Source organism: Hirundo rustica, chromosome W, assembly GCF_015227805.2.
Source record: "Hirundo rustica isolate bHirRus1 chromosome W, bHirRus1.pri.v3, whole genome shotgun sequence".
NCBI lineage: Eukaryota > Metazoa > Chordata > Aves > Passeriformes > Hirundinidae > Hirundo > Hirundo rustica.
Genome location: NC_053487.1, coordinates 11,630,345 through 11,658,251, shown reverse-complemented (window position 1 = coordinate 11,658,251; position 27,907 = coordinate 11,630,345). Strand labels below are relative to the sequence as shown.

General features: G+C 43.0%; 1 protein-coding gene across 3 annotated transcripts in view; it reads right to left on the bottom strand.

Moving 5' to 3' along the window:
- The window catches only part of LOC120764905 (zinc finger SWIM domain-containing protein 6-like), a 346,593-nt gene that overhangs the window by 36,472 nt on the left and 282,214 nt on the right, over positions 1–27,907 (bottom strand). For all 3 annotated transcript variants that reach the window (XM_040089033.2, XM_040089035.2, XM_040089036.2), the window contains 2 exons: positions 21,025–21,182; positions 19,944–20,107 (listed from right to left, as the gene is read on the bottom strand). In XM_040089033.2, coding sequence (XP_039944967.1) covers positions 19,944–20,107; positions 21,025–21,182 — 322 coding nt within the window. The remainder of the gene's footprint in view (positions 1–19,943; positions 20,108–21,024; positions 21,183–27,907) is intronic.

The window sequence follows — 27,907 nt, the reverse complement described above, 5'->3', positions numbered from 1 at the left end:
TTTTGGGTATATAACACTTTTGTAAATAAAAGGCTTTGTAATTACCTGTGAATTTCGCAGTGCGAATTAGGGAACTATCCCACGTGCTTCCTGGCCGTAATAAACATACACGTTCTAACTTTAAACTGTTAGAGAGTTTTTGTTCGTCACAGTTGGGTATCTGTGATATATGTCCTAAAGTTAATTCGTGTTAAAAGATATAAAATGTAATACCATCCCTATAAGTATAAGTTTTGTTTTAATCCAATATGCTATGAGTTAACTCAGAAGAAAGTAGCTCAGTAAAGGTACAGGAATTTCTCTTGCCTGAAAAGACAGGGGAGGGACACGAGACAAAACATGATTAGAATTACCAGAAAGGGAGACACAAACATGCCTCTGCTGGGAATCATTAAAAAGGAATGTAATATATGTCCTAAAGTTAATTTGTGTTAATAGAATATAAAATGTAATACAAACTATATAAGTATAAGTTCTGTATAAACTAGCATGTCGCAAGTTAAGTTTTGTTTAAAGTAGCATTTTGTGAGTTAACTCAGGGGAAGGTGGCTTAATAAAATACAAGAATTTCTCTAGCCTGAAAAGGCATGGGAGGGACACGAAGAAAGCTTGATTGGAATTACCAGAAAGGAGGACAGAAAACTGTCACTGCCAGGAATCGTTGAAAAGAAACAAAAGGCAACGGAAAACGGGGATGATAGCCCGGAGGACCCGATGATTGTATCAGATCCGTATCTAGATGGTCTCCGTCTAGAATTAACATCTCCACACCACACCTGGACCCAACCATTAACAGCATTGTCCTCCTCTGGTGATCCATTCAGACTCTTAGAACTGAAACCTGCATGTTTAATGAAGATGCCTCGGAGGGAGGACCATCGACATCCCGAGCCTCTCTCCGCGATCCAGTGTATAAAAAGAGACTGCTGCAAACCAAAAATGTGAACTTGGGGGGTAACAAACTGACAGAGTGTGTTACCATTGTTCACCCGGCGCCGACCCCGGGCTCGACGCTGTCCTTTTAATTGTGGCTGTCCGAGACTGTTATTCTGTCTCACAATAAAAATTCCAAATTTTGATTTATCTAATTTGGTCCATTTTATTTATAACAGTATCGATACTAGATCAATACCCATATTTCTTTAATAAGTCATATGGGCCCTCTTTTTATGTAAACGGGGGATAAAATATGATGAACAAGCTCTGCAAACCTTACTGTTGTGGTGCAAGAGCCATGGACTAGACGCAACCGCAGAAGCCTCTTTTAACATTCAAACATGGGAGCGGGCTGGTGAATTGATATTTGAGTCGCCTTCCGGAGGCGATAAAACCTCTAAAAATATCATGACGACCTAGTGGCGGGTGTTGGACACATTAAAACTGATAAAAGTCGAGCAGAATGCAAAAGCCGCAGCACACACGCCGCAGGGCTGCCCTCCGAAATATCCCAAAATGGCGGACCGCGGAGGGGAAGCGGTTACGGGAATAGGTGTCACATCGAGTTTGCAAGCGGGAAAGATGGACGGGAAACGAGAAAGGGAGCGGCTTTCATCTGAGCTCCCTATCCCCTCCCAGCTCTGCGCGTGGCCCTGCCACACGCAGAGTCACCAGCGCTTGGGGCTGCAGGATGCTGCGCCAAAGCTTTTGTGTCCTGGAGGACTGTGTACAAGGTGCTCATGGTGCATGCGACCCCTGCAAATCAAACAAAGGACGCTTGTGCCACGCGGCAGCCATGCCAACCCCTCCTACACTGCCAGTGAATGACCGTAAGTCTGTCGGGGCTGTGGGAGGAGAGCCAGAAGATGGTCCCTGGTCTCCCAATCCGTTTAATCCTGGAGGGGACCCTGAACTAATCACAAAGGAGCTCATGCTGTACCGAGCCATGCACAGCATCAGCTGGAGCAGTGTCGCAGTGAGTGGCTGGAGCCGGGAGAGCCCTTTCCGATAGCATGTTTCCTCTCCGCTTGTCCTCTGTGAGAGTGGAGTGGCAGTGACAGAGGTAGTGGGGGGTGTGAATGCAAAGCCGCAGGGACGCAGCGCCATAGCAGTAGCAGCGGCAGTAAACATGTGGTACCGAGCACATGGCAAAGCCACGCCACGCCGCCGAGCACGTGGCACAGCCGGGGGACGGGGGCGAGCGGTGAGCCACCTTCCTAGCGGGTCCGACAAGACACCACCCCCACCCCCCCCCCCCCCACCCCACCCCCCCGCAGCTCTCTGCATGTGGACAGTGAGGAAGCAACCTAGGAAGCCCGGCGGCACCGGCACGGGCAGGGCAGCACCGGCAGGAGCAGCGCCGCGTCCCTGCTCACTACACACCGCAGGCTTTGCCCGGTGAGGCACGGCCACTATCTTGTGCACCGGCGGAGCCCTGCAAGCTGCCTTAGCCCGGCCCCTGACCCATGCCGCTCCTGCTGCAGCCAGGGCTCCTGTCTGCTGCAGACCCTCGTGAGCTGACACTGTGCTGGACCCTTACTATAAGATTGCCTTTTTTACCATACCACCTTGTGACCCTCTGCATTGCTCTGATTGCTTTTTCTGATAGATGCTCCTGTAATAATTCTAAATTTTAAACTATCCTTTCAAATGGAAATAACCTGATATATTTTTTCAAGGTAGCCTTTTAATTAAACTGAGTTGCAGAAATTTTGTCCCACTTGAAGAAATTGGAAGAACAACTCCCACCTTGCTGCTTCCCCGATGCGGAAAAGGTTACCACTGGAATAAAATACCATAACCCTCTCATCCTGCAGCAACTTCTGATTTAGGGCTTCTTATCTTCTGAAACCACTTAGGAGTTAATATAATTGTAATGTCCCAAGCCTAGATTTATATACCTTATGTGACAGAAAATTAGCAAATTTAAGTATTGTTAAGTAATTTTTTACTTTTGTTAAAAACTAACTTTATATTTTCACTAAATGACTGTTTATCCTTTAGTTATATTAATAAAAGTTTGCTTCTAGGTATTTTAGGGAAACCCTCTCAGTCAAGGCTTGAGGCTCTGGCCAAGCCCTAGCCCTGGCTGACTGGGGATTATATTGTCAGACCCAGGTGTTTCTGCACTGGAAGTGTAATCAAGTCATTTTGACTTGCTAATTTGATCTTACAAAAGCTGGTCCCCCTTTTTGAAGTAAGCTTGGAAACCTTGTCTGGAAAAGGTTCTCCAAGTCCTTGCTGTAAAATGGGGCTCACCAGCGATGGCAGACTCTAGTTAATGGTAAAGTATTTAGGCAATTATAAGTATTACCTTGCTGATTTTTACTCAGTAGTGCTTGTTGTTTTATTAGATGTATTGTTTTACTGTTCATGGTAAGAAAAGTGCATGTTATGTTAAACAGTCTCCTGAATTTAATAGGTTGAAATATGTTCATGTTATAGTTGTTAAAACAAAAAAGAGCGAGTGCGGGGATGGTATATATCCCCCACAAAAGCCTAATGTTGGGAGTTATAGATGCAGACTACATGGGAAAAATATGTGCCATGGTATCAACACCTACTCCTCCTGTGACCATCCCAGCTAAAAGTTACATTGCTCAACTTATACCTTTTAAGTCTTGTGTCCCTAAAACAGATTCAAAGCTGCAAGGAGACCAAGGCTTTGGATCAATGGGAGAACCACAAGTATACTGAACTCAGATCGTGTCTAATCGAAGACCCAACTATGACACCTGCTACCTAGGACATTTTGATCATAGATTTGGAAGACTGTTTCTTTACCATTCCTTTACACCCTGATGATATTCCAAAGTTTGCATTTGCAGTGTCCTCTATCGGTCGTGCAGAACCAGTCAAGCGGTGTCCGTGGAAAGTGCTGCCAGAAGATGTGAAAAATAGCCCAACAATTTGTCAATGGTATGTTGCACAGGCACTATCAATAGTGAGAAAACAATTCCCAGGAGCATGCTGTTATCATTATATGGATGGCACCTTGATAGCAACCCCAACCAAAGAAGGCCTTGTGCAGATTCGGCCGAGTATGATGCTGTAAGAGTTGGTCTGAAGTTCCCCTCATTTGCCTCACGATCGTCGCGAGGACCCCACTGCAGTTCTGGCCTGCTCCAGGTGGATGCTTGCCAATCGTCTGCAGGTGCATTTTCCTGTGTCACCACGCCACGGTACACTGGCTTTGAGCAGTGTAATGGCAGTTCTGTACCTGAAGTTTGCACCTGCTTCATGGTCCCTGCTTCACGACAATAGCCTATGAATTTCCCCACCTCTTGGCCAAGTGGACTTTCTGGGGTAACTTTGGTGGTTCCCCACTGAAAATCCCCCATCTGCTTCGCAACCACCATGACAGACGGAGACCGAAGCTCCCCTCCCAAGGACTGAGATTGAGACCTTTATACAAAGCCCCTCTCAAGGACTGAGACATGAGACCCCTACAACCCTAGTACGGGGGAGTGTGGGCTGACTTAACTGAAGCGAGATGTTTGCCTGCAGGTGTGATTGTTGAATCAAGAAGACAATGGCTCTCACTTACTGCTGAGAACATGGACTACCTGTTCCCCCTCAGTGGCTTCAGTCGACTTATTCTTATGACCTGTTCCCCCCGAGATGAAGGAATATAATAAAAACCCCTGAGATAACCAGAGATTTTGAGAGACTCCCTGATGTGACAGGCGGATCCATCGACCGAACCACAAGGACTTCGTCTCCACATTTGGTAGCTATATCCCCTCTTTCGTCTCTCTCTTTCTCTGTCTCTCACTCTTAATCCCTCTATCGCATTTGCTGTGGTCAATCAATAAAAGGAACATTTCTTTTGATTAATACTGAAATCCCCTCTGTGTTGTGTTTTGCACTCTGAGATCAGTAAACAAACCATCACGACCTCCGCTTGTACGAATGGATCATGACAGATGCGAGCACTGCAAGAGTTTGGGTTGCAAATTGCACCAGAAAAGGTGCAACAGCAACCCCCATGGAAATACCTGGGAGTTAATATATTAGATCAAACAATACAACCACAAACATTTCAATTTTCAATCTAAGTTCAAACCTTAAACGATGCACAAAAACTTTTGGGTAATATCAACTGGGTAAGACCTTATTAGGGTTAACCACCCCACAATTATCACCCTTGTTTAATATCCTCAAAGGTGACCCTGAATTAACCTCTCCAAGGAAATTAACTCTAGAGGCAAAAACCACACTTGAAACAGTAGAGCGGGCCATAACAAACAGACAAGTTTATCGGATATATCCTGAAGTTTGTAATACAGTGCTTGTTGTTATTGTTGATTTACACCCTACAGGTATCATTGGCCAGTGGAACACTCCGTGGTCTGACCCACTACACATTGTGGAATGGATCTTTTTGCCCTATCAACCTAAAAAGACAGCACCTACTATTTTTGAATTGATTGCACAATTGATTATCAAATGCTGTCAAAGGTGTTTGCAGCTGCATGCTTAAGATCCCTCAAAAATTATTACTAGAATATTTTGAACGGTGCATTGCAAATAGTACAGCATTACAAAGTGCTTTATAAAATTTTACAGGGCAAATTACCTATCACTTACCCAGCTACAAACTGTTGCAATTAAGTGAGACCACTGTGTTACCTCTGAAACCACTAAACCATTGCACACCCCTGAAAGGTCTCATGGTTTTTACTGATGGGTCTGGGAAAACAGGAAAAGCTGTGGTGACCTGTAAAGATGACAATGGATGGCAAACACTAGAGGGTCGCAATAGTGGATCACTTCAGCTACTTGAATTAGCCATGGCTTTTCAACATTTTCCTTATGTTCCTTTAAATATTGTAACTGATTCTGCTTATGTTGCAGACATCACACAATGATTGGACCAAGCACTGTTAAAAGAAATTGATAATGCTGCACTATTTGAATTGCTAAAAACTTTGTGGCATATAATCCAAGCCAGAACATATCCCTATTATATATTGCATATTCAGAATCATACAAATTTGGCAGGCTTTATAATGGAAGTTAATGCTCGAGCTGATTGGCTAGCTAGCCCTGCCTGGACAGCGCCACAACCAGATATGTTAGCACAAGCAAGAGCATCACATGCCTTTTTCCACAAAGGTGTTTGAGCCCTACAATGACAATTTTTAATAACAAATACAGTGGCATGCAATATTGTTAATACTTGTGCTGACTGTCAAGGCCACACTGCACCACTGCAAGAGGGGGTTAATTTCATGGGTTGGCACAGTTTGGTTTTTAGTTAGGGAGGAATGTGGAGTGTTTTCCCTGTCAGGACCTTGGAATTGTTTTAGAAAGGACAGGGACCTATCAGAAGTCTAGTTTGGGATATTGGCATCTGTTTTGACCACTGAGAATGTTAAATGCAACTTTGGGAAGTACCCATATAAACCCTGATTTTGTGCAGGTCAGCTCCTTTTTTTCCTCCTGGTCAGCTAAACAGGTAACATCGAGTTGGGCTTGCTGTTCCCCCGCCCTTTGGGGGTGGAAGCTGGCCCCGAGGCCTGGCTGGGCTCCATTGGCTCCTGGCGGGGGAGGAGAGGCTGCAGCTTAACATCAACTACTTTTTTCAACTTCCCCAGAGCCCCGGAGCATGGAGGGATCTCTGCCGGGCCCCTGATAACAGCTATGGACCCATTTTGGCCGAGGCCGCCCTGATTGTCACAGAGGGGTGGGCCTGGCTCCTCCCCCCCCCCCTCCTCCCCCCCCCTCCTCCCCTCCTCCGGTGATTCCAGACAGAGAAAGAAAAGAGTGGAGAGAGGAAACCTGGGCTGATCTGAAGTGTAGCAGGGGGAGAGACTGCTGCCGGCAGAGGTCACATGTCCATTGCAGGCCTGGGCATATTTAACCCTTTCCTGCAACATGAAGCTTCCAAGGCCTAACCCTTCCCTGAGAGAGAAAAGAAAGAGACAGCGTGGATGTAGAAATGACACCGCATGAAGTCAGTGGAACAAGAGTGAAAGAACTGATAAAGATTATTAGAAGAGGGATTGAGGATGTGGACATTTTTAACCAGACTTCTCTGGGGTAAACTATAGAGAAATGGACTGTTTCTTGTAACATCTTAATGTTGTTTGGGGGAATGCTGGTTCTAATCAAATTAGGGATTGATATAATTGAGATTTAAGTGAGAATCTCAAAGCCCCTCACTCCTGGGGTAAAAGGAGGTCTCAGCCTTTCAGACAAAGATGATTTTAAAGACAAAGTGATTTGAAGCCCTCAGCTCCTGGGGTAAAAGGAGGTCTCTATGTTTTTTGACATAGGGACAATTTTAGAGATAGAAGAAGAGAATCCTTGTTTTGTACTAGAAGAAGCATTCCTAAACAGTACCCCAAATACACTGAGAGGCCCATGAGTAGCCAGGGGAAAGGCTGCTAATGGGTGGGACTGTGCAATCTGCAAAAATTCCGGGCGGTTGCAGATTTCTGACATTTGGAGCCACTAGACTGTTGTAGTCTGGTGGCAAGTGTTTCCATGGTACTCTAGAGAGGCTCCTCTTCCAAAGTGATGAAAGATTATGTTTAAATGGTGAAACTGACCATCACAGCTTGTGTCTCTCTATGTTGTTTTGTAGGAAAGTTAACAGTTAGTAGGGGGAGGGAAGAGTGTTTTAAAGTTTCATTTTGTTTTGTTTTTTTTAAACTTTTCCCTTCTTTTAGTGTGTGTTAATAAAACTATTTGTTCATTTTTAAGCTTAGGCCTGCTTTGCTTTTCTCCTGATCTTTCCCCCACAAAAAGAGAATAAACCCTAAGACCACTACACTAAATTTGGCAACCAGAATTTAGTGAACGTGAAACCACTACAGTTAATCCCCATGGTCTTCGAGCCTTACAAGTTTGGCAGACAGATGTCACGCACATCTTGGAATTTGGTTGCCTAAAATGCATGTTTCAATTGACACCTTCTCATCTGCTATATGGACCTCAATTCACACTGGAGAAAGAAGCCGTGATGTCATCGAACATTGACCATTAGCCTTTGCTGCCCTAGGCATTCCCCATGCTATAAAAACTGACAATGGCCCTGCATGCATCTCACAGAACACTCGACAATTTCTACAACACTGGGGTATGTCACACCACACTGGCATTCCTCATTCCCCTACAAGACAAGCCATTGTTAAGCATGCCCATGGCACTTTAAAGTGTGTCCTTGAAAAACAAAAAGGGAGACTGTGTGGTGAAACCCCAGAGAGTAGGATGGCCAAAGTTCTGTACACTTTAAATCATGTAACAATACTGACAAATTCCCAAAATGCTGTGATTTTAAACCATTTTTTATCATTACAGTCCTCTAGTGACATCCAGATGCCCAAACCTAAGGTACTGGTACTGGTATGGGACCTCATTACTAACAAATGGGAAGGTCCTTGGGACCTTGTCACTTGGAGGTGTGGGTATGTCTATATTTCCACAGATGCTGGCATTCGATGGGTACCTGCTCAGTGTGTGCATCCTCTGCTCTGGATCACAAGCAGCAGTGCCTCCCTGATGGCCCCACAGCAGACGCCATAGAACAGTAACCAGAAGAACCTTTTTGCCCCTGCTGTATGGAAATATGGAACCTTTGGAATGACAATTTACTTATGACTTCACTTAAACCTCAAGAGTCAAACAATTTAAAGACATTACTAGCAGAAGGACATGTAACTTTTAATTATACACCCAGACATGACCTGTAAGACCAAACTGAAACAAGAAAGCAAAATGTTTCCTCTGATAGCTTCTGAATTGAATTGTTTGTAACAAAAAGGTAAATTAAACTTCCTCAAGTTTGAGTGATTCAGTTATAGATATAAATAGCCTGCAGCATGCCACCCGGTGAAATTCTGCTGTTATTGATCTTTTTTCATTAGCTTCTGGACATGGTTGTAGAAAATTTGATGATGTGTGTTGTGTGAGAGACTTTAGATCAATGGCTGGAAAGGTTAGGCTTGTCAAGTCAGGTGAAGAAGCTCATTTGAACTGAACCTTTGTGTTTTCATAATTGTTTCACTCATTGTATTGTGTTTGTCATCCTGTCTACGAAGGGCCCTGCAGAGGATGACAAAGACTGCCTTTGTAGTTGAAAAACAAAAAGGGGGAACTGTGACAGCTAACAAATGACCTGAAAGCCTCACAGCCACAAGTAACCCTGACCTTAACTTGATCAGTCCATACCTATGATAGAAAGGAAACATCTTTGGGAGAGAGGGCATTGAGAGGAAGAGGGACTTAGCTGCAGACAACGGACGCCAGCCAATCCCTGACGAGCATGTACGCAGGCAGCGATTGGTCAGTGAACTGGGTAGCACCAAGATTCTAGACAGTCAGGGTCAACCGTATAAAAGCAAGTGATGAACAAGAAAGTATTGCTATTGCCACATGAACCTCAGCGTCATGTCGTGTCCATCTCAACTTTGACACTTAGCCCTGTACCAAGCCATGAAAGTTTTAGCCCCATAGCAGGGTAGACAAGGGGCTCCACGTGGGTTGCACAAGCCCCTTGCAGCAGGCAGTCAGAGCCAAGGGACCAGTAACTCCTGAAGTGCCACTTTTGGTGTTGGATTTACAAGCTTGGAAGGAGTTGTCAGGGACTTACTGGGAGGATCCATAAAAGGTTTCTAAGGTTGTGGAAACAACCATTAGGACACAAGATCCTTATTGGAATTATTTGCAGGAGATACTGGCTGCTTTAATAACTCATGAGGAAAAAGGCCTGGTGACCACTAAGGCTAGGGAAGAAGCAGAAAGAATTCATGCTCAGGGTGTGCATCAGGGGGTCAACAGAGGATCATCTACCCTCTGTGGCTCCAAAGTGGGATCCAAATAATCAAGTCCGGCAAGATTTGTTAATCAAATACCAGCATTTGGGTTTTTTTGGAATGAAACATGCTATCCCAAAAAACTAAAAACTTGTCTAAATTATACCAGACTGTACAATGAAAAGAGGAGCCCCTTACTGATTTTTTTAATAGACTCATGGAAACTGATCAAAAATATACTGATTTGGACCTTGAGAAAAAAGAGGATGCTGCACAATTAGCACATATATTTATCGGACAATCAAATGCTGATATTAAATGGAAATGGCAAAACCTACAGGCAAAGAGTCCAGAACCCCTAGCAAACTGTCGCAAGTGGCTTGGAGTGTGTATACCAGTAAACAGGAAGTAGAAAGGAAAAGAGAAAAGTAAAGACTATAAATGTTTGGCATTGGCAATAGCTGAAAGAATAGAGGGGGAAACTGACTGGGGACAAAGACCAGGACAAAATCCTTGAAGGCCAGGGTGAAATCTTTGAATGAGGCTACATAAGAACCGATGTGCAATTTGTAAACAAATGAGGCACTGGAAAATAGAGGGTCCAAGGAATAGAAACAGGAATCAGGGAAACTGTCAAGTGCCAAGAGAAGCCATGGAGATGGTAAATAGGAGTGAGGACTGAAAGGGATGGGGGGAGGATTTGAAATATTCCCCAACAGATCCCCTGGTTACAATAAAGTTGGGGAATGAGGAAATAGAATGTCTTGTAGATACTGGAACTACTTGCTCTGTTTTAAATACTTGACAAGGACAATTAAGCAAACACATTGTCTCAGTTGTTGGTGCAATAGGGCAAAAGGAAAATTGGCCTTTCTTTCAACCATTAAAATTTGGAATTAGTAAATGAATGTTAGCCCATCAATTTCTTTATATACCTGAATGTCCTGTACCAGTACTAGAAAGAGATGTATTGAATGAATTAAATGCATAAATTTCATTTGAAAAAGAAAAAAATCCAAGTTCCTATTCCTGAAGAAAAGGTCTTGGAGAATCCTGAATCCTGAATCTGAAACAGAAATACCAAGGAAGTGGGCAACACAGTCATCCCATTGGTATGGGCCACCTGAATTCCAAGAGAGCTAGAAATGCAAAACCGGTAAAGATCCTTTTGAAGCCAAATGCCAGACTTGTAAGACAATACCCTTTGAAACTGCAAACTAGGAAAGGACTGGAATCATTAATAGAAGCATTTCTTGAACACAAACTGCTTGTGGAATGCCAGTCCCATTTTAACACTCCTATTTTGTCAGTAAAGAAAGCACACTCAAGTGAATATTGGCTGGTACAAGATCTTGGGGCTATCCATCAGATAGTCCAGGATGTGCACCTGGTGGTAGCTAATCCCTATACTTTATTGACAGCATTGAAGATTTCAGATCAATGGTTCACAGTGTTAGACATAAAGGATGCCTTCTTTTGCATCCATTTAGTAAGTGAAAGCCAAGAGCTGTTTGTCTTTGAGTGGAAAAGTCCAAGGACTGGGAGAAAGACTCAATTGATGTGAACTGTGTTACTGCAAGGATTCAAAAATAGTCCAATTATTTTTGGTAACCAGCTAGCTAAGGAATTGAAGGATGGCAGAAAGAACATGAGGGTGTAACATTGCTGCAGTATGTGGACGGCATCTTAATAGCTTCCTTGACTGAAAGTGAATATATGGCACTGTCCATTAGTCTGTTAAATTTCTTAGGACAATCTGAATACAAAGTTTCTAAGAAAAAGGCTCAAATTGTAAAACAAGAGGTATTGTATTTGGGATTTACTATTTCACAAGGACAAAAAAGTCTGGGCCAGGAAAGAAAAAAGATCTATCAAACTCCTGAGTCCCTTTCTAAAAGAGAACTGAGAGCATTTCTGGGAATGCTCCCAGGTGGAGTCGCCTATGGATACTCAACTTTGAGTTGATTGCTAAACCTCTATATGAGGCAGTTAATGAAAAGGATGAAGTCCTCATCTGGACTCCTGAATGCAGGAAAGCCTTTCAGGAATTGAAACATGCTTTAATGACTGCCCCTGCATTGGGACTACCAGTCTTAGAAAAACCTTTTGAACTGTTTGTGCATGAAAGTTCTCATTTGGCATTGGGGGTATTGACACAATGGCTGGGATCCTGGAAGAGACCTGTTGCATACTTTTCTTAATAACTTGATGTCAGCAAAGGATGGCCATCCTGTTTTAGGTCAGTAGTGACAACAGTCCTCCTAATCCAGGAAGCAAAAAAATTAACCATGGGACAGCAGTTAACTGGTTTTGTGCCCCATAGTTACAGCAGCATTGGAACAAAAAGGAGGACACTGGTTATCACCAAACAGGATGTTAAAATATCAGTCAGTGTTGCATACAGGTAAAGTCTTATAAAATAAGGGCCTTGTTACCCTTGTAAAATCATGGCTCAGGCCTTCTACTTAGGCTAAGTAGAAGGGAACTATGGGAGAGTGACTTAGCTGGAATAAGGGTAGAGACGTGAGAGACGTGCTGCGTGACTGCTGTATGTCCACATTGTGGTGTATGGTGGTTGGTTGACTTGGGCTTGTTGTGCCTTAAAACTATGTAAACTGATAATCAGCTAAATGCTTAAAAAGGCCTGGTTTTTGCAATAAAGGGGCTCTCCTTTGCACCTGCCTGGGGACTCTGTGTCGCTTTGTTTCGTACAAGTCAGTATTGTTAAAATAAGATGATGTGTAGTTAGAAGTAACTAACCTTCCGAATCTAGCAGTGTTCTTAGAAGTTGACCTGGAAAAAGGGGAACCAACACATGATTGCTTGCAGACCATTGAATTGGTGTACTCCGGTTGTGATGACATACAGAACACTCCCTTGGAAAAAGGGGATTGGGAACTCGTTGTGAATGGGAGCAGCTTTGTGAAAAATGGAATCCAAAAAGCAGGATATGCAGTGGTAATTCAGCATGAGGTAATAGAAGCCAAAGCCCAAACCCCTAACACATTGGCTCAGAAAGCAGAACTGATTGAACTGATTAGAGTAATGGAGCTCGCACAGGATAAGATGCTAAATATTTGGACTGACTTGAAATTTGCTTTTGGAATGGTGCATGCCCATGTAGCCATTTGGAAAGAGAGGGCTGTTAACCTTTCAGAGAACCCTAGTGAAACATGGACAAATAATACAGAGATTGTTAGAGGGAGTGCAGTAACCTTGAAAGGCGGCAATAATGCATTGCAAAGCTCATCAATTTGGAGAGACCCCAGTAAATACTGGAAATTGTCTGGCTGATAAAGTGGCCAAGGAGGCTGCTGATGGGAAGACCCTATTAGCCTTACCTGAGAAATATCAGCATTTGGACAAGGAGGTTGTTGGTTATCAGGCTGAAGAAGAGAAATTGGCAAATTTGTTAAATGCTGAAGAGTCCTGAAGGACAGTGGATAACATCCAGCAAACAGGAAATAATTCCCCAACATCTTATAAGGAAAATCACAGAGGAACAACATAAGGTAACTCATTGGGGAACAGAGTCTATGGTGGAAGCAGGGAAGCCTCAGGTGTTGAGCATACGAATCATGAAAAGCACTGTTAAAAAGTGCCAGACCTGTTTAAAGAACAATACACCTCGAATTAGATGGCCTACACCTAGGACTGCTAAGCAAGGAAATTGTCCAGGAGATTATTGGCAAATAGACTTTGCAGAGCTTCCACATCAAAACGGGTGCAGGTATTTATTGGCACTGGTAGATACCTTTTCAGGGTGGCCAGAAGCTTTCCCTTGTCACACCAACAAAGACAGGGAGGTGGTAAAGGTTTTGTTGAAGGAAATTATCCCAGGGTTTGGAATGCCAGTGGGAATGTCACCAGACAGAGGTTGACAGAGGTTTGCACTTCATTGCTAATAGTGCAAATCCCCAGCTAAAACATTAGGGGTGAAATGGAACTTACACACCCCATGAAGACCTCAGTCAAGCAGGAAAGTAGAAAGGATGAATCAGAGTATAAAAAGACAAATTAGCAAGATTTGACGGGAATCATATCTAAAAAGGCCAGACACCCTTCCCTTGGCCTTACTGAGGGTATGAATTAGAACTACATCCAAGGAAAAGGTGAATCTATAGGAAATACTGTACAGGCGACCATATGAGGTTAGAGAAAGCAAAGGGAATATCCAAATCAGTGGGGATCAGAGTCTAACAGAATACATTATATCCTGTGGGAAGGTGTTGTTTTCTCTCTACAGATACGCTGTGCTGGCAGCACCCAAGATGTTGGACATCGCAGCCCATCCTTACCAACCTGGAGACTGGGTGTACCTCAAAACCTGAAGAACCTCTCCAGCAAAAGTGGAAGGAAACATATCAAGTGCTGCTAATTGCTGTGAAGATGCAAGGAGTAGATTTGTGGATCTACTACAGCCAAATAAAGCCATCACCAGCACCAGAAAGGACTGCTGAAGCCACAGTACCCACATACCTCAAGTTAACCAGACATAAATTTTGTTGATTGTAGTTTTGTGGACTGGAATAACAAGGGTTAATGCCGATGGTCTTCAGCCCATGTTACCTCAGTGAGAGGAAGACAGAAACATCTGGGCATTATTGGCAAGGAAAGTGATTAATCCATCCTCCTGCATAAGTGCAGGGGATTCAGTAGGATCAATGTGTAACTCCTGCTTGGTGGGATTTTCAACTCCTTTAGAAGTACTGAAAAATATCACCATTTACAAAACTTTAAAACAGAAGTTTTACAAAACTCTCACCAAAAACTAGGAAATAAACTCTCCAACCAATTTGTTTGGTTAGAAAACTGACATTACTTTATTAACAGCACTGTATGCATGGGGATTTCTCCTCAAAGCATGCATAAGCAGCAACCTAACAGAGCTGGTTATATAATGAAACAAATACATATTCATCACATTTCTATTACATATTCATTACATTTCCTGAATACATGCATATATGTTAGTTATTTTTGTGAACTTATTTGGCTATGAGTAGGGGTCTTTGGAGAGTCTTTGGTGGTCATCTGGGAACATCCTATTCCTCAAAATCCCTTTAGTGGTCCTGGATCTTTCTGATGAATCTTCTTTTCTTGAGAGTATCTCAAATATGTGGTCAGGTTATGATGCACTTCTCTTATCCTTCTTTGCTCTGGCACTCTATTTCTGTTCTCAAAACTAAGACATCTGCTAGTACATATTAATCACTAATATAAGTAAACAAGGAAGCATTAGCTAGCACAAGACTATTAGTCACAAATGTAAGGAGTTAACACAAGGCCACATAATCTCTGGCATTTGTACTAAGCACTGCATGGTACCAAACTAAGCATTAACCATGGATAGAGGGATCATACACGATTGTGCTTGTAGAGGGTTGACAAGGCTCGGTGCCAGGTGCCCACTAAGTCACTCTATCACTCCCTTTTCCAATGGGAGAGGGGAGAGAATAAGATGGAGAACAACCATCAGGGTGAGATAACGCAGTTTTATTACAGTGAAAGAAAGAAAGAGGCAAGATTCTGTGCATGCATAAACTAAAGGAAAAAAAGTCAATCTCTCCCATTAGCAGCAATGTTTGGACACTTCCTGGGAAGCAGGGCTTCAGCACACATAATGGTTTCTTTGGAAGTCAAACATTGAGGAATCACAAATGCCCCCCTTTCCTCCTCTCTCCCTTAGCTTTATATAGCTGAGCTGATGTCATATGTTATGGAATGTCCCTTTTGCTAATTTGGGTCAGATGACCTGGTTGTGCTGAAACATGATTTTAAAGAGTTAAGATTTTAGCTAAGGGTTAGAAGCAATTTATATTGATCAAAATGTAAGTTAGATTAGTAAATGGTAGGTTAATGATTATTAGATGCCCAAGCTAGAGTTAACTGTTATATTATGAGCTTGTTTATAGAAAAAGTGGAGTAAGTGAACTGTCATAAGAACAGATTCAAGCCACTAAGAACAATGGCCTGCACCTGGACTTGGTATCAATCAATCACGAAGCAGGGGACCTTGGATCATTCCAGAGGGTCACAGAGACCTGATGAAGACTCTCCTGACTTCATCCTTTGAGACCACTGACTCAATTTGAGACCACCGACCCATTTCAAGAGAAGAATTGCGCACGCATGAAGGACTAATAGCCTCATTTTAATACAGAGCGGGGATGGGAGGTGCTGGGGTTATGCATATGTATTGTATGTAAGATCTTGGAAAATAAATAGAGAGCAAAGAGCCTTGTTCGGGGCGGCCACGCCTTTTGGAGATGACTCCCGTGCCACCCGCCGTTGAATAAACATACCACTTTCTAGCTTCAATTAGTTAGAGGGTTTTTGTCTGTGACTATATCGGTTTTCAATGACTCAGTGCCCCCTCCCAGGATCTTGCCCACTCCCATCCCTTTGATGGGAGAAGGAATGTCAGAGGGACAGCGCTGCTCAGCAGTAGCCAAAACACTGGTCTGTTATCAACACCCATCCAGCTACCAATGCAAAGCACAGCACTGTAAGGGCTGTGAACTTTACCTCAGTCAGACACAATATTGTGCTATAGCTAAAAGAATTTTCCAACATCTTCCCCCACTGCTGCATAGACTCCTTAAAGAAATATAACTTGTTCAGCAGCAATAGCAACCAAAGTGAATAATATTTTTGTTCTCAAACTTGAAAAGAAAGTTACTGACCTGAATTGAGGCCAGGATGGAAAATTACTATGATCAAAGGCCACTGTCTTGTGGGCTTATAAACAGCAGTCTAAAGTGAGAGCCTTTGAGCTTTCCCAGACTGCAGTGGGCTGCAACTAGCAACCTCCCACTGAGTGGAGCCTTTCTGAGTCAGCAAACTCAAATTTGTTATACTCAGAGGCTTGCCAAATGATGACAGTGGATCCTGGGCTGATACTCCCACTCTTCAAGGCTCAATCCTTTGCCTGCTGAGAAGATGCAAAGGCATCTGAAGTGAGTATTTCACTGAATTAGATGGGAATTTTTCACAGGTATCTTGTACAGACTCTTTATGTCTGTGTGCATGAGAGTGTGAATATGCTATAGCAAATGTACCAGGAATGTTGCTCTCCTAGATTCTCAAGTACATTAGATTTGTAAGTTAGGTCTGTGAGTTACTGTTGTGATATAGTAAATTCTATATGAATCCTTTGCTAAATTATTTGACTTAAGTAATTGGTTAAGTTAAATGATGTTAAGTGCTGCTAAGTTTAAGTTAAATTAAGTGCTGTTGGGCCTTTAGACCATATTCCTTTTTATCTTTACCCTCTCCTATCCTTTTGTCTACCCTTCCCCCCCAGCCTCCACATAGATCGCTTCGGGTTTATTTTTGGTTTTGATTGGTTGGTTTTGGTTTTTTGTTTGATTTTTTCTCTGTGTGTTTTATCCATCTAGTAAGTAGTAGAGTGAACCTTGCCACAGACTTTGTCATGCTGTTGTTTTTATATGAAACTTGTTTTTGTTGATACCTTTGCCAGTGGTTGTTTAAGTGGCCTTAAAACACTCATTCACAACAGCTCTGTACACTCCCTCACCTCCATTACACAGTCAGTCACCTCCCCCCCACCTTTCCTGCCCTGCCTATCCCTCCTAAGGAGCCTGTAACCTCCCAACATGGCAATGAACACCTTTTTGTAGGTAAAACACCTTCTCTTTTTGTATACTTTTGCTATCAATATTGCTGTTTTTATTGTATATGTCTAATTCCATCATGTTGTGCCTTCAGTAAATTGTTATCTCAAACAATAGTCTCTGCTTTTGTCCCTCCCTTACTGGGTGGGGTGAGGGAAGGGGAGTGGCTTATTTTAAATTTAACTTCTGGCTGGTGTTAAAACCAGCACACTTGCCAAATAAGCATCAAGTGATCATCTGCACTAACTTGCTCAGCAGTTCTGCCAGCAGTACCTGTCTGCATGTGTGTGGTAATACTGACATTGATGTAGCATGCAGCAGGAAAATGGAGAAACGGGAGCCTCTCCTGTACCTACAGATTTCAGTGTCTGCGCCAGTAAGGTTCTGAAGGACAGAATATACCTGAGATGCTCCATGTCCATTTGGCCACATTTTCCACAGCTAGTTTAAATGCTTTCCCTCTGCTGAGTCACAACACATGCTGCCATTAGAAATAGGGAGAAAGAACCCAGAAGTTCAAATATTACTCCCAAATCTAGACTAATATGAGGCTTTTCTGTCACGGGAATCTCAGTGACAGAGTTTTGAAATTGTTGTTACTACCTCCTCAGCCCAACAATGACAAGTTGGCCTGGTGAGGACACTGCTGTTCAGTTTGTTATGTGAGGGGAGAAATAGAGTTTTATAGGGCAGATGTCATAAGCAGTCAGTTACTAGATAGCAAACATAGACAATCTAACTGCCATTAGGTCAGAAGGCAGCAGAGGGGAAAGCATCTGTAGGCCACTGAAGACATTGCTGACACTGTAAGACTTCTACAGGAAAAATGTTACTGTAGAAATCTACACAGCTGTGAGTTACTACCAGAAAACTGATATGCATCTTCCTTCTGGAAAGCAAACTACCTTTAAGATTTTTAAAACACCTTAGTAAGCTTGAGACTGACAGTGGACATGTTCTACACCAGTTTATTCCAAACATTGGATTTACGAGAAAGTACAGGTTCATATTTCTTTCACTAGATCTTACTGAAGACATTCTGATTACACCATCACCACACAGGGGTATCCATGAACACAGTGATATCAAAAGTGTGCTGCTACCACTGAATGATACTTGGTAAATGCTTGAGGTGACCTTCAAGTCAATCATAAGGATCTTTCTCAAATAAACAAACATTTAAGCCAGAAACATGATGTGAAGGGGAAAAAAAGAGAGCAGATTTCCACAGCTATGTTCAGAATAGGAAAGGCTAACAAAGCAACCAGTCTCAGCTTTCTGACCTTAGCTTCTGAAAATCTAGAATAGTCAAATAGTAGCTTTCTTTGGCATGAGAAGCAACCAGGATAATATCCTTTCCCCAGAAGTCTTATCTGTTTACTCAAGCAGAATAATAAATGGTTTTCTGATCTTTGAATTTTTTGAGTTTTTGTTTTTTCTTGTTTCTAAGAACTCCCTGAAGAGGGATGAAGAGATTCATTTTTGTTGAAATGAACTGTGCAAACCCCAAGATTCATCAGTGTAAGGCAATATTACTCCAGATACCTAATATGTGAAGTCTCTCATAAGAACCCAAAAACTGATCTGAGGTTCTTGCACACATCAAGCTGAGACTGATACAGATGACCATCTCACAGCTTGTGGAGTGCAGGATTTGATGAAAGAAATGACAGGGCTGCTGTTGGTACAGTCTGCCTTGAAACAGGTCATTATGATTGACCTTGGCTTCCTCTAGTAATTCATCAAGCACCAAGTGCCATTTGAGGTAAAGGAAGGGAAAATGGGAGGAATGACAAGAATCATCTCAAGGTCATGGAAAAGATCTGCAAAAGCAAGTCCAGAGGAGGGCCATATAGATGATTAGAGGGATGAAACACCTCTCCTATCAGGAAATGCTGAGAGAGTTGGGGCTGTTGAGCCTAGAGAAGAAAAGGCTCTGGGGAGACCTCATGGCTGCCTTTCAGTACTTAAAGTGGGCCTATAAGAAGGATGGGGACAGACTTTTTAGTAGGGCCTGTAACAATAGGATAAGGGCTGATGGTTTTAACCTGAAAGTGAGTAGATTCAGACTAGATACCAGGAAGAAATTTTTTAAAATGAAGGTGGCAAAACACTGGCAGAGGTTGCCCAGAGAGGTGGTGATGCCCCGTCCCCAGAAATATCCAAGGTAAGGTTGGATAGGGCTCTGAGCAACCTGATCTAGTTGAAGATGTCCCTGCTCATTGGACTAGATGACCTTTAAAGGTCCCTTGCAACCCAAGCTATTCTATGATACTATTATTTCTGGCAAGCAGAATAATTTTGCTCTCAAGCCATCCCTACATATATTCCCAAACCCATTGCACTGGTCCTTTCTTACCCCTGAACAGAGGAATGCCCTGCAGCCAGCTGCTCCAAGCTCTTTCTTCCACTCAAATGGCACAAAGGGACTGCACAGATCCTTGCTCTGTATTTTCCAGTTAACTGTGCTTTACATCAGAAAACAGAATCAAAAAATTCCAGACAAAGCCCAAAGAGGGTCTTTGAGAGGCTCCTCAGTGACTTAAAGAGCTGCACACAGGGTCAAATTCCTGTCTTCTACTGTAGTAATAATGAATGAAGGAAATACCTGAAGGCCCAACTCCAGAGAAACTTTCAGAAGAGTGATGTCTGGCAAGCTGTCCATGAGTGTTGCTATTTTAAATGCATCCTGGGCAAGTTTGAAGATGTGTGATGAGGAGTGGATATTTTTCTGAATGGATTCTAACACTGTTTCCAGCCTCTGAACATCACCTGCAAGGTGTAAACAGAATCACCAAAACAGAACAAGCTTCCAAAACATACAGAAATGCATTATAATTGACCTTGCCTTTGCTACGAAATAGTATGTTTCAGTTATGCACATTTTGATTTTATAAACCTTCCATAATGAAATTACATGAACAAAAGACACAAGACCAAAAATTCCTCTAGTGCCTGATGGTGTTAGTGTAGTGCATGGCCAAAAGTCATCCCAATTTGTGAATTTTAGAAGTGATTTGTCTACTCCTAGTTTTCACAGTCTATATTGTGTCAGAAGAACAAAAAGCTGTCTCAACAGCCTCAAATTAAGCCCATTTGGCTACTGTCACCCTGGTTTTTCTGAGTTTTTTAAAAGCCTTCTGATTGCTTGTAAGATGGAGTCAGTCTCTTTAGCTTCTGCACAATATTAGGAGCAGTTTTCGCTTTTTCTAACACATGCTAACATAAACAAACCTTTTGTTTTTCATTCCCTGTCCTTTGTTTACATATTTCTAACCTGAAAACAATTGTAACTGACAGCTGGTCTGGCCATTCAGCTGGGAGGTGATAACCCCAGAAGCCAATCCACAACCAGACCCACAAATGTATAAAAAGTAAGAAATAAACAGGCAGGAGGCTCTCGGCCTTGGCTCAGCCTTGGGCTCTCTCGGAGGAACATCTCTGCCCTGCAAATCTCTGGTCTTTGTGTGATTGCTTTGCATGCCACGATCACAGGCTACTATCTAGCTAGTTTAACCACTTTTCTAGAAAATTAAGTGACAGGTTTAAGTCAGTTCAGTTTGTTTTTCCCATTTCAAGCTCCTGTCAGACTGCAATTTGAATTCCTAAACACAAGTTTTATAATCTGTTTATTTCATGAAATATTAAAAGCGTACACTTAGTCGAGTACATAATTGACAGCAATGTACCTTTGGCTGCTGTCAGCATGGTAGATGCCAGCTCACACTGCTGGGACTCGATGTGGCTTAGGGTGAACCAGCGGGGATACCGGTTTGGAACAACTGATACGATGTGGTGTGGATGGGACGTATCTCCCAAAGGAGCCATAGATTCCAATACTAGCAACCTGGAATAAGAAAGAAATACTCTTTCATCAAATCATTATTATATTAGGTTACTCATAAGCAAAACTAAAGCTGCAAGAACACTTGACCTTGTTTATTAAATGTGCAGTTTTGGGTATAAAGATATTGGAAAACCACTTATTTTCTTGGGGAATCTTAAAAGTCCATTTGCCAAACTTGCCTACATCAGTGAGCATCTGTAAGAATTCACAGGACAATTAAGCCATTGTGCTGATTTTGGCTGAGGTAGGGTGAATTTTCTTCATGGTGGCTAGTATGGGGCTATGTTTTGGATTTGTGGCCTTTGCTGCTTTTCGCACTGCCAAACTGGCGAGGAGGCTGAGGGTACATGGGAGGTTGGGAAGACACAAACGACTGGGACAGGTGACTCAAACTGACCAAAGGGATATTTCTGACTGTGTGGCCTCATGCTCATTATATAAAGTGAGGGGAAGAAGGAGGAAGGGGAGGACATGTTTGGAGTGATGGCATTTGTCTTCCCAAGTCACAGTTGTGCATGATGGGCCCTGCTTTCCTGGAGATGGCTGAACAGCTGACTACCCATAGAAAACAGTGAATCAATCTCTTGCTTTGCTTTGCTTGTGTTCATGTGTTTTGTTTTACCTGTTACACTGTCTTTATCTTAACCCAGGAATTATTTTGCTTTTACCCTTTGGATTCTCTCCCTGATCCTGCTGATGGGGGAATGAGCAAGCGACTGTGTGGGGCTTGGTGGCTGGCTGGGGTTAAACCATGACAGACATTCACTAGAGAAGGGAGCAAATACTTTCTGCATCATCCATAGAGTTGAAGCTTTTTTCCCCCTGCCTTGTTTCAGTCTTTGAACCACAGTCCTCAGGAGGGAAAGTGGAGTAGTTCTCCATCATACTGAGAACATGTATTTTCCAATATTTGGAATATATTTTCTTCACTTGCATATGCTCAAAGTAAGGGAGAAGGATATTCAACAAGTCATAAGGTTTTTGACCTTGCAATAAATTCAGACATACCAAAAAAGACATTTTGCTGTTCAAGTATGAAGTAATTTAAAAAGTCCTTAAACTGTAGTCTACCAATAATAATGTGCATGTTAATATGAAAAAGATATTTCCCTTTTGTTTTGTATCAAGAGTCAAAAATCTTCCCTAGTACTACTGAGACACCTCTATATAGCTTTATATATGTAAAAATAAAATACATATAAATTCCCCAGCTGATTTTTTCCAAGCATAGAGGGGGGGGACAAAAAATTGCATTATTAAATTGTTTCAACAAACAGGAAAAATCCTAACTAACATAATGCAAAAAGGATTATTAGGTTATGAGTAACAACAAATAGACAAAGATCATGAAAGTAAAATCTACCACTGAATTTCATTGCCCGCTTCTATGTTCCTTTGCTATGAAAAGAAATGCTGTTGTGAGTTGATGGCTTTCATGCAATTTTGGCAAGATTAAGGAACATTATAACAAGCACAAGAAGATTTAGCATTCTTCACTTTTCTGCCCTTTGAAACACCAATTTAGCTAGGTTTTAGCAAAGCTACTTTGTGATTAAACACCACCATTAAAGGCTGACTCACAAAGCCTGGGTTGAAATTCAGACTTAACAGGGAATCAGCCAAACAAAGCCAAACATTGAGAGTTCACATTTCAAGTGAACAGTCAGCTAGGTCACTGCAGATCCACATTCTCCAAAGCTGTACTCCATATGTTTCAGAGCTGCAAGCAGAGAACTGTAGACAAAAGTGACCATCAAGGATAGCACACCCTGTCCTTGCAGCCCTGAGGTGCATGCATGAAAGGCCTTACAGTCTCAGATTCTATTGATTTCACACTGAGTGTTCCACACACTAAAAGATTAAAAAAAAAAAAAAAAAAAAGGAAATAGCAACAGATGATGTTGAATGATGAGAGGCAAAATACTCCAGAGTTGCCATCATGGGTCAATGACCTGTGTAGACTGACACTAAATACTTATGTCTGGAGAGCAACTAGCTGTTGTCTTGGGAAGTTAGCTTCTTTCATAAATGTTCAAGTGAAGAACGCCTCTAAAAGCATGAGCAACCATGCAGATTTCTATGTGGAAACATTTTAGCCATGCCATAAAGGAAGAAATGGTTAAATTTCCCTCTTCTGATCCATTCCACCTCACAAACATGAGACATACATTTGTATTGGGTTTGCACAGCCAGGTTTTGGTAGTTGGGGGGTGTTGAGGGTTAAGTCTCCTGTAGAATTTCCCCCCCCCCCCAAGTTGCTAGGAGACTAAATGCTGAGTACTTAACCTGGACAAAAGAACTGATAACTTAGTTTTGGGGGAGGGAAAAAAGCTCCCGGAGAGAGCTGAGGGTGGGGGGATCTCACGGCTCTTTTTCTTCCGGGGGGAGCACCGATCGGGCCACGGCTGGCTGCTGGAGTCCACGGGTAACGGAGGGGTCTGGCCCTGGGAATTCTACCATCTGTTGGAGCACCCAGCAATTTGGAGTTTTCTTCGCTGTCCTGCTGGATTTTGGGTGAGCCTGGGTCCTGCGGCTGCGGCTTCTCCGGCACTGCCACCTCTGCCTGCCGAGGACACCCCCTGCCTGCTGAGGACAGTCCACCGCGCCCGGCTTCCAGCCATCAGCGCCAGAGCTTCCACCGTTTGCCCTCGGGGTTCTTGGTTCTGTTCTACTATTGTTATAATTGCTGTTGGTTTTTTTGTCTGTCCTGTTATATTTACTAGTAAAAGACTGTTATTCCTTTTCCCCATAGCTCTGACTGAAAAGTTTTATTTTTAATTTTCCAAATTATAATAACACGGAGGGAAGGATTCAAATTCCTCATTTCCTAGAGAGGCCTGCCTCTCCATAGCAAACACCTGTCTTTTCAAAACCAAGACAGGGGGCTACAGAGGTGGCTTCTGTGACAAGCTGCTAGAAGCTTCCATAATGTCTGGCAAAGCCAATCCCTGGTTGTTCCAAAGATGGACATTCCACTGACCAAGGTTGAGTCATTTAGAAATGGTGGTAACATATTTAAGGAAGAAAACCAGAAATTGTTGTGTATTTGTAATTTCAGCCAGAGAAGAGGGAGATGAGAACATGTGAGAACAACTCCACAGACACCAAGGTCAGTGAAGAAGGAGGCAGAGGAGGTGCTCCAGGCATTGGAGCTGGGATTCCTCTGCAGCCCGTGGTGAAGAACATGGTGAAGCAGGCTGTTCCCCAGCAGCCCATGGAGGTACATGGGGATGCAGAGATCCATCCACAGCCCACGGAGGACCCCCATACCAGAGCAGGTAGATGCCTGAGAGGAGGCTGCGACCCCGAGGGCGACCCATGGAGACAGGGGCCCTGCTCCCATGCTGGAGCAGCCTGACCTTGGAGAACTGCACCCTGTGGAAGAATGACCCATGCTGTAGCAGTTTGGGGATGACTGCTGTCTATGGGATGGACTCACTGCAGCAGTTTGCAGAGAACTGTTGCTCGTGAGATGGACTCACATCAGAGAAGTTTGAGGAGAACTGTCTCCCATGGGAGGGACCCCACAGTGGAGCAGGGGAACAACTCTCCCTGAGCAGCAGAAGCCACAGGTGATGAACTGACCATAACCACCATTCCCTGTCTCCTTGTGCTGCTGGGGTAGGAGACAGAGCTGGAAGGAAGGAGGGGTGTGGGGAAGGTGTTTTTAGTTTTATTTTACTTCTCATTATCCTGCTCTGATTTTGTTAGTGTAATAAATTCAATGCATATCTCTAGGTTGAGCCTGTTTTGCCCATGATGGTATTTGATGAGTGATTTCTCCCAGTCCTTATCTCAACCCATGAACCCTTTGTTAAACTTTCTCTCCCCTGTCCAGCTGTGGAAGGGAGTGAGTGAGTGGCCTTGATGGGTTCCTGGTGTTTGGTCAGCATCAACCCACTACAACTTCAATCTTCCTGTTTTCTTTCTTCCTTCCCCTCCCCCAAAACAACATTTAGGTTTAGTTAGTTATTAATTTGGTTTGTATCAGGAGTGCTTTGTATACTGAAGTATCACTTTGGTATGAATGGAAAAAGTAAACAAAGTTCTTTAAAAGAATTTTTGAGAAGTTTCAAGGAACACAGACAGACATGGAATAGAAAGTGTCTGCATCTTCTGTCGCTGCAGTTCAAGATAGCAGTCCACATTTCTTAAGAGGGCCAAATATATTAAAAAAAATTAAAAATGCATCAGTAAATAATATTAAAAATCTGAATTCCCATCTGCCTTAAAAGTGATGCCAAGAGAGCAATAGAGAACAGCCCTGATTATGCTGATGTCTCCTGTGATGTTACCACATAGAAACTAACAGACAGCTCTTTCTTATACTGGTCTTTGAGAAGCAACTTCTTTGGCTGAGATGGCACCTTCATGCCAAAAGATGGCTGAAGCTCCCCATAATCAACTAGAGATTTGGATTTTTCAGTGCCTTGCTTGTTTTTCCAGCTGAGAAAGGAAATTTCCAGAAAAGAAGTTATCAGTTATGATTTGTTTCTGGGGAAAACCCAAATACTTCTTAAAGAGGAATGGCATGCTTCCATAACATTCGCTGAAGCATTCAGTGCACTGTGCAAAGCTACTCATAGATGTCTATTCTAGCCTTTCAATGTGGTCTCGGTAGTTTAGTTTAAGGAGGAAAACTCCCCACAATATCTGAGAAACACTTTAAGGTAGTGACTGAAACTGAATACAAGGACACAAGTGTACTTTACAAAATTGATCTTTTTAAAATTCTAATTCTAAAACTTCTAATTCAAAAATTCTAATTGTAAGCAGCAAGTATGCAAAGTTGCTTCTCATATTTCTTACATTCCTTCCCTAACACCCACTATTAGACACTCTTGGAGGCAAAAAAACCCAAACAGGCTAAGCAGACCTTTGGCCTGACTTGATGGTAGCTATGTTTTGTTCTTATGCATGCCCTCCCATTTAGTCCTTTGAACCTGGGACTATTTTCTCCTCATTTGGCTTTCTAGAGTGTGCTAGTTTGATAGGTTGGCAGCAGGTTGATAATATAGAGATGTTTTCATTATTGCTGAGAAGGGCTTACACAGATGCAAGGCCTTTGCTGCTTTTCGTACTGCCACACTGGGGAGGGGCTGGGGGTGCATGGGAAGTTAAGAGGAGACTCAGCCGGGACAGGTGATTCAAACTGACCAAAGGGATATTTCAGACCATATGATATCATGATCAGTATATAAAGTAGGGGGAAGCAACTAAGCAGCAGATGATTCTAAGACTGTTGGTGAGGTGCCTCTTTCCTCATTTCCTTGCCACTAGCATCATATATACGCAACCACATCAGTAAAAGAACACACACATGTGCTAAAGCTGTTGTTCAATACAAAACCACAAGTCCCAGTAGTGAAATTCTAGAAGGATTTGTAACATAGAATGCTGTTTTATAATTGTATATGTGATATATGTCCTAAAGTTAATTCGTGTTAAGCAATATGATATGTAATTGATTCACTGTAAAATGGAATAATATACCATGTAAAATTGATCTACTTTAAGTTTGGTTTAAGATCAGTAAACCTAAAGGTGTGTATAGGGTTAACTGAGACTAAAACTGCACGGAGGGACACAAGGAATTCCTGCCGGGAACCGCTTTGGAAGACACAAAAGGACGGAAAAGGGAGATGGGTGCCCTGACTACCGAATGATTAAATCAGATCGATATCTTATCTGTTCCGGCCCGATGTTAACATTTCCAAACCTTCTCCGGACACGGCAATCATGACATTGTTCTGCTTTGAGAATCCATTCAACGGACCCGGACATGATCATGAATATCTAATAAAACTACCACGAAGCAAGAGTCTTACGGTCTCGGCTCGCTCTCAGCGGAAGACTGTATAAAAACCAGCGGTATTGGACCCAATTTGTGAACAGAGGGGGTAACAGGCTGACAGAGTCGGTTACCGTGTTCACCCAGTGCCAAAATCCCGGGATTCAACGCTGTCCCTTTTAATTGTGGCTACCAGAGACTGTGTTTAAGTCTCAAAATAAAATTCTAAATTTTGATTTACTGAATTTGGCTTGGCGATTTATTACATATATAAACACTAATTGTACATTTATAAATTATACTGTAGTTAGTACAGACATCGATTGCTTTTACAGATGACAGAACCAAAGTGTTGTGGTTTAACGGATTGGTTTTTAGTTGGGGAGGGGAGTCCACAGAGTGCAGGGGTGGTTCCCTGTGGGGACCTGGCAGAACCAATCAACTGGCTAGTTTTGAAGAACCAATCAGCTGGCTATTTTTTGAAGATTGACACCCAGTTAAACCACTTAGAAGAGTTGAACACTCCTCTCTGGAAAAACACATTTAAAAACAAACAAAGCCTGGGAAAAACTCTCTTGCTTCCGGCCTTTGAACAGGTAACTGGCCAGGCTGGTGCCATGCAGCCAGCACGGCCGGGCCAGGCCAGGCCAAACTTTGCTGTGGCACTGACCCCTTCCTGGTAAGCCCGCCTGGCCCCATCCCGGCAGGGCGGCTGGGGCCCCTTCCCAGCAGGGTCAGGCCCCTTCCAGGCTGAGTCTGCCAGTCCATGTTACCAGGGGGCCATCCCAATGCCAGTAGCAACCATGCAGCTGAGACCAGCACCAGGAGTGGCCCCGTGGTCAGCCCTGGGGGCGGCCCTGAGGCCAGGAGTGGGCAGGGCCAGGAGTGGCTGCTGCCATCCTAGACCAGGAGTGGCCACGGGGACGGGACTGCG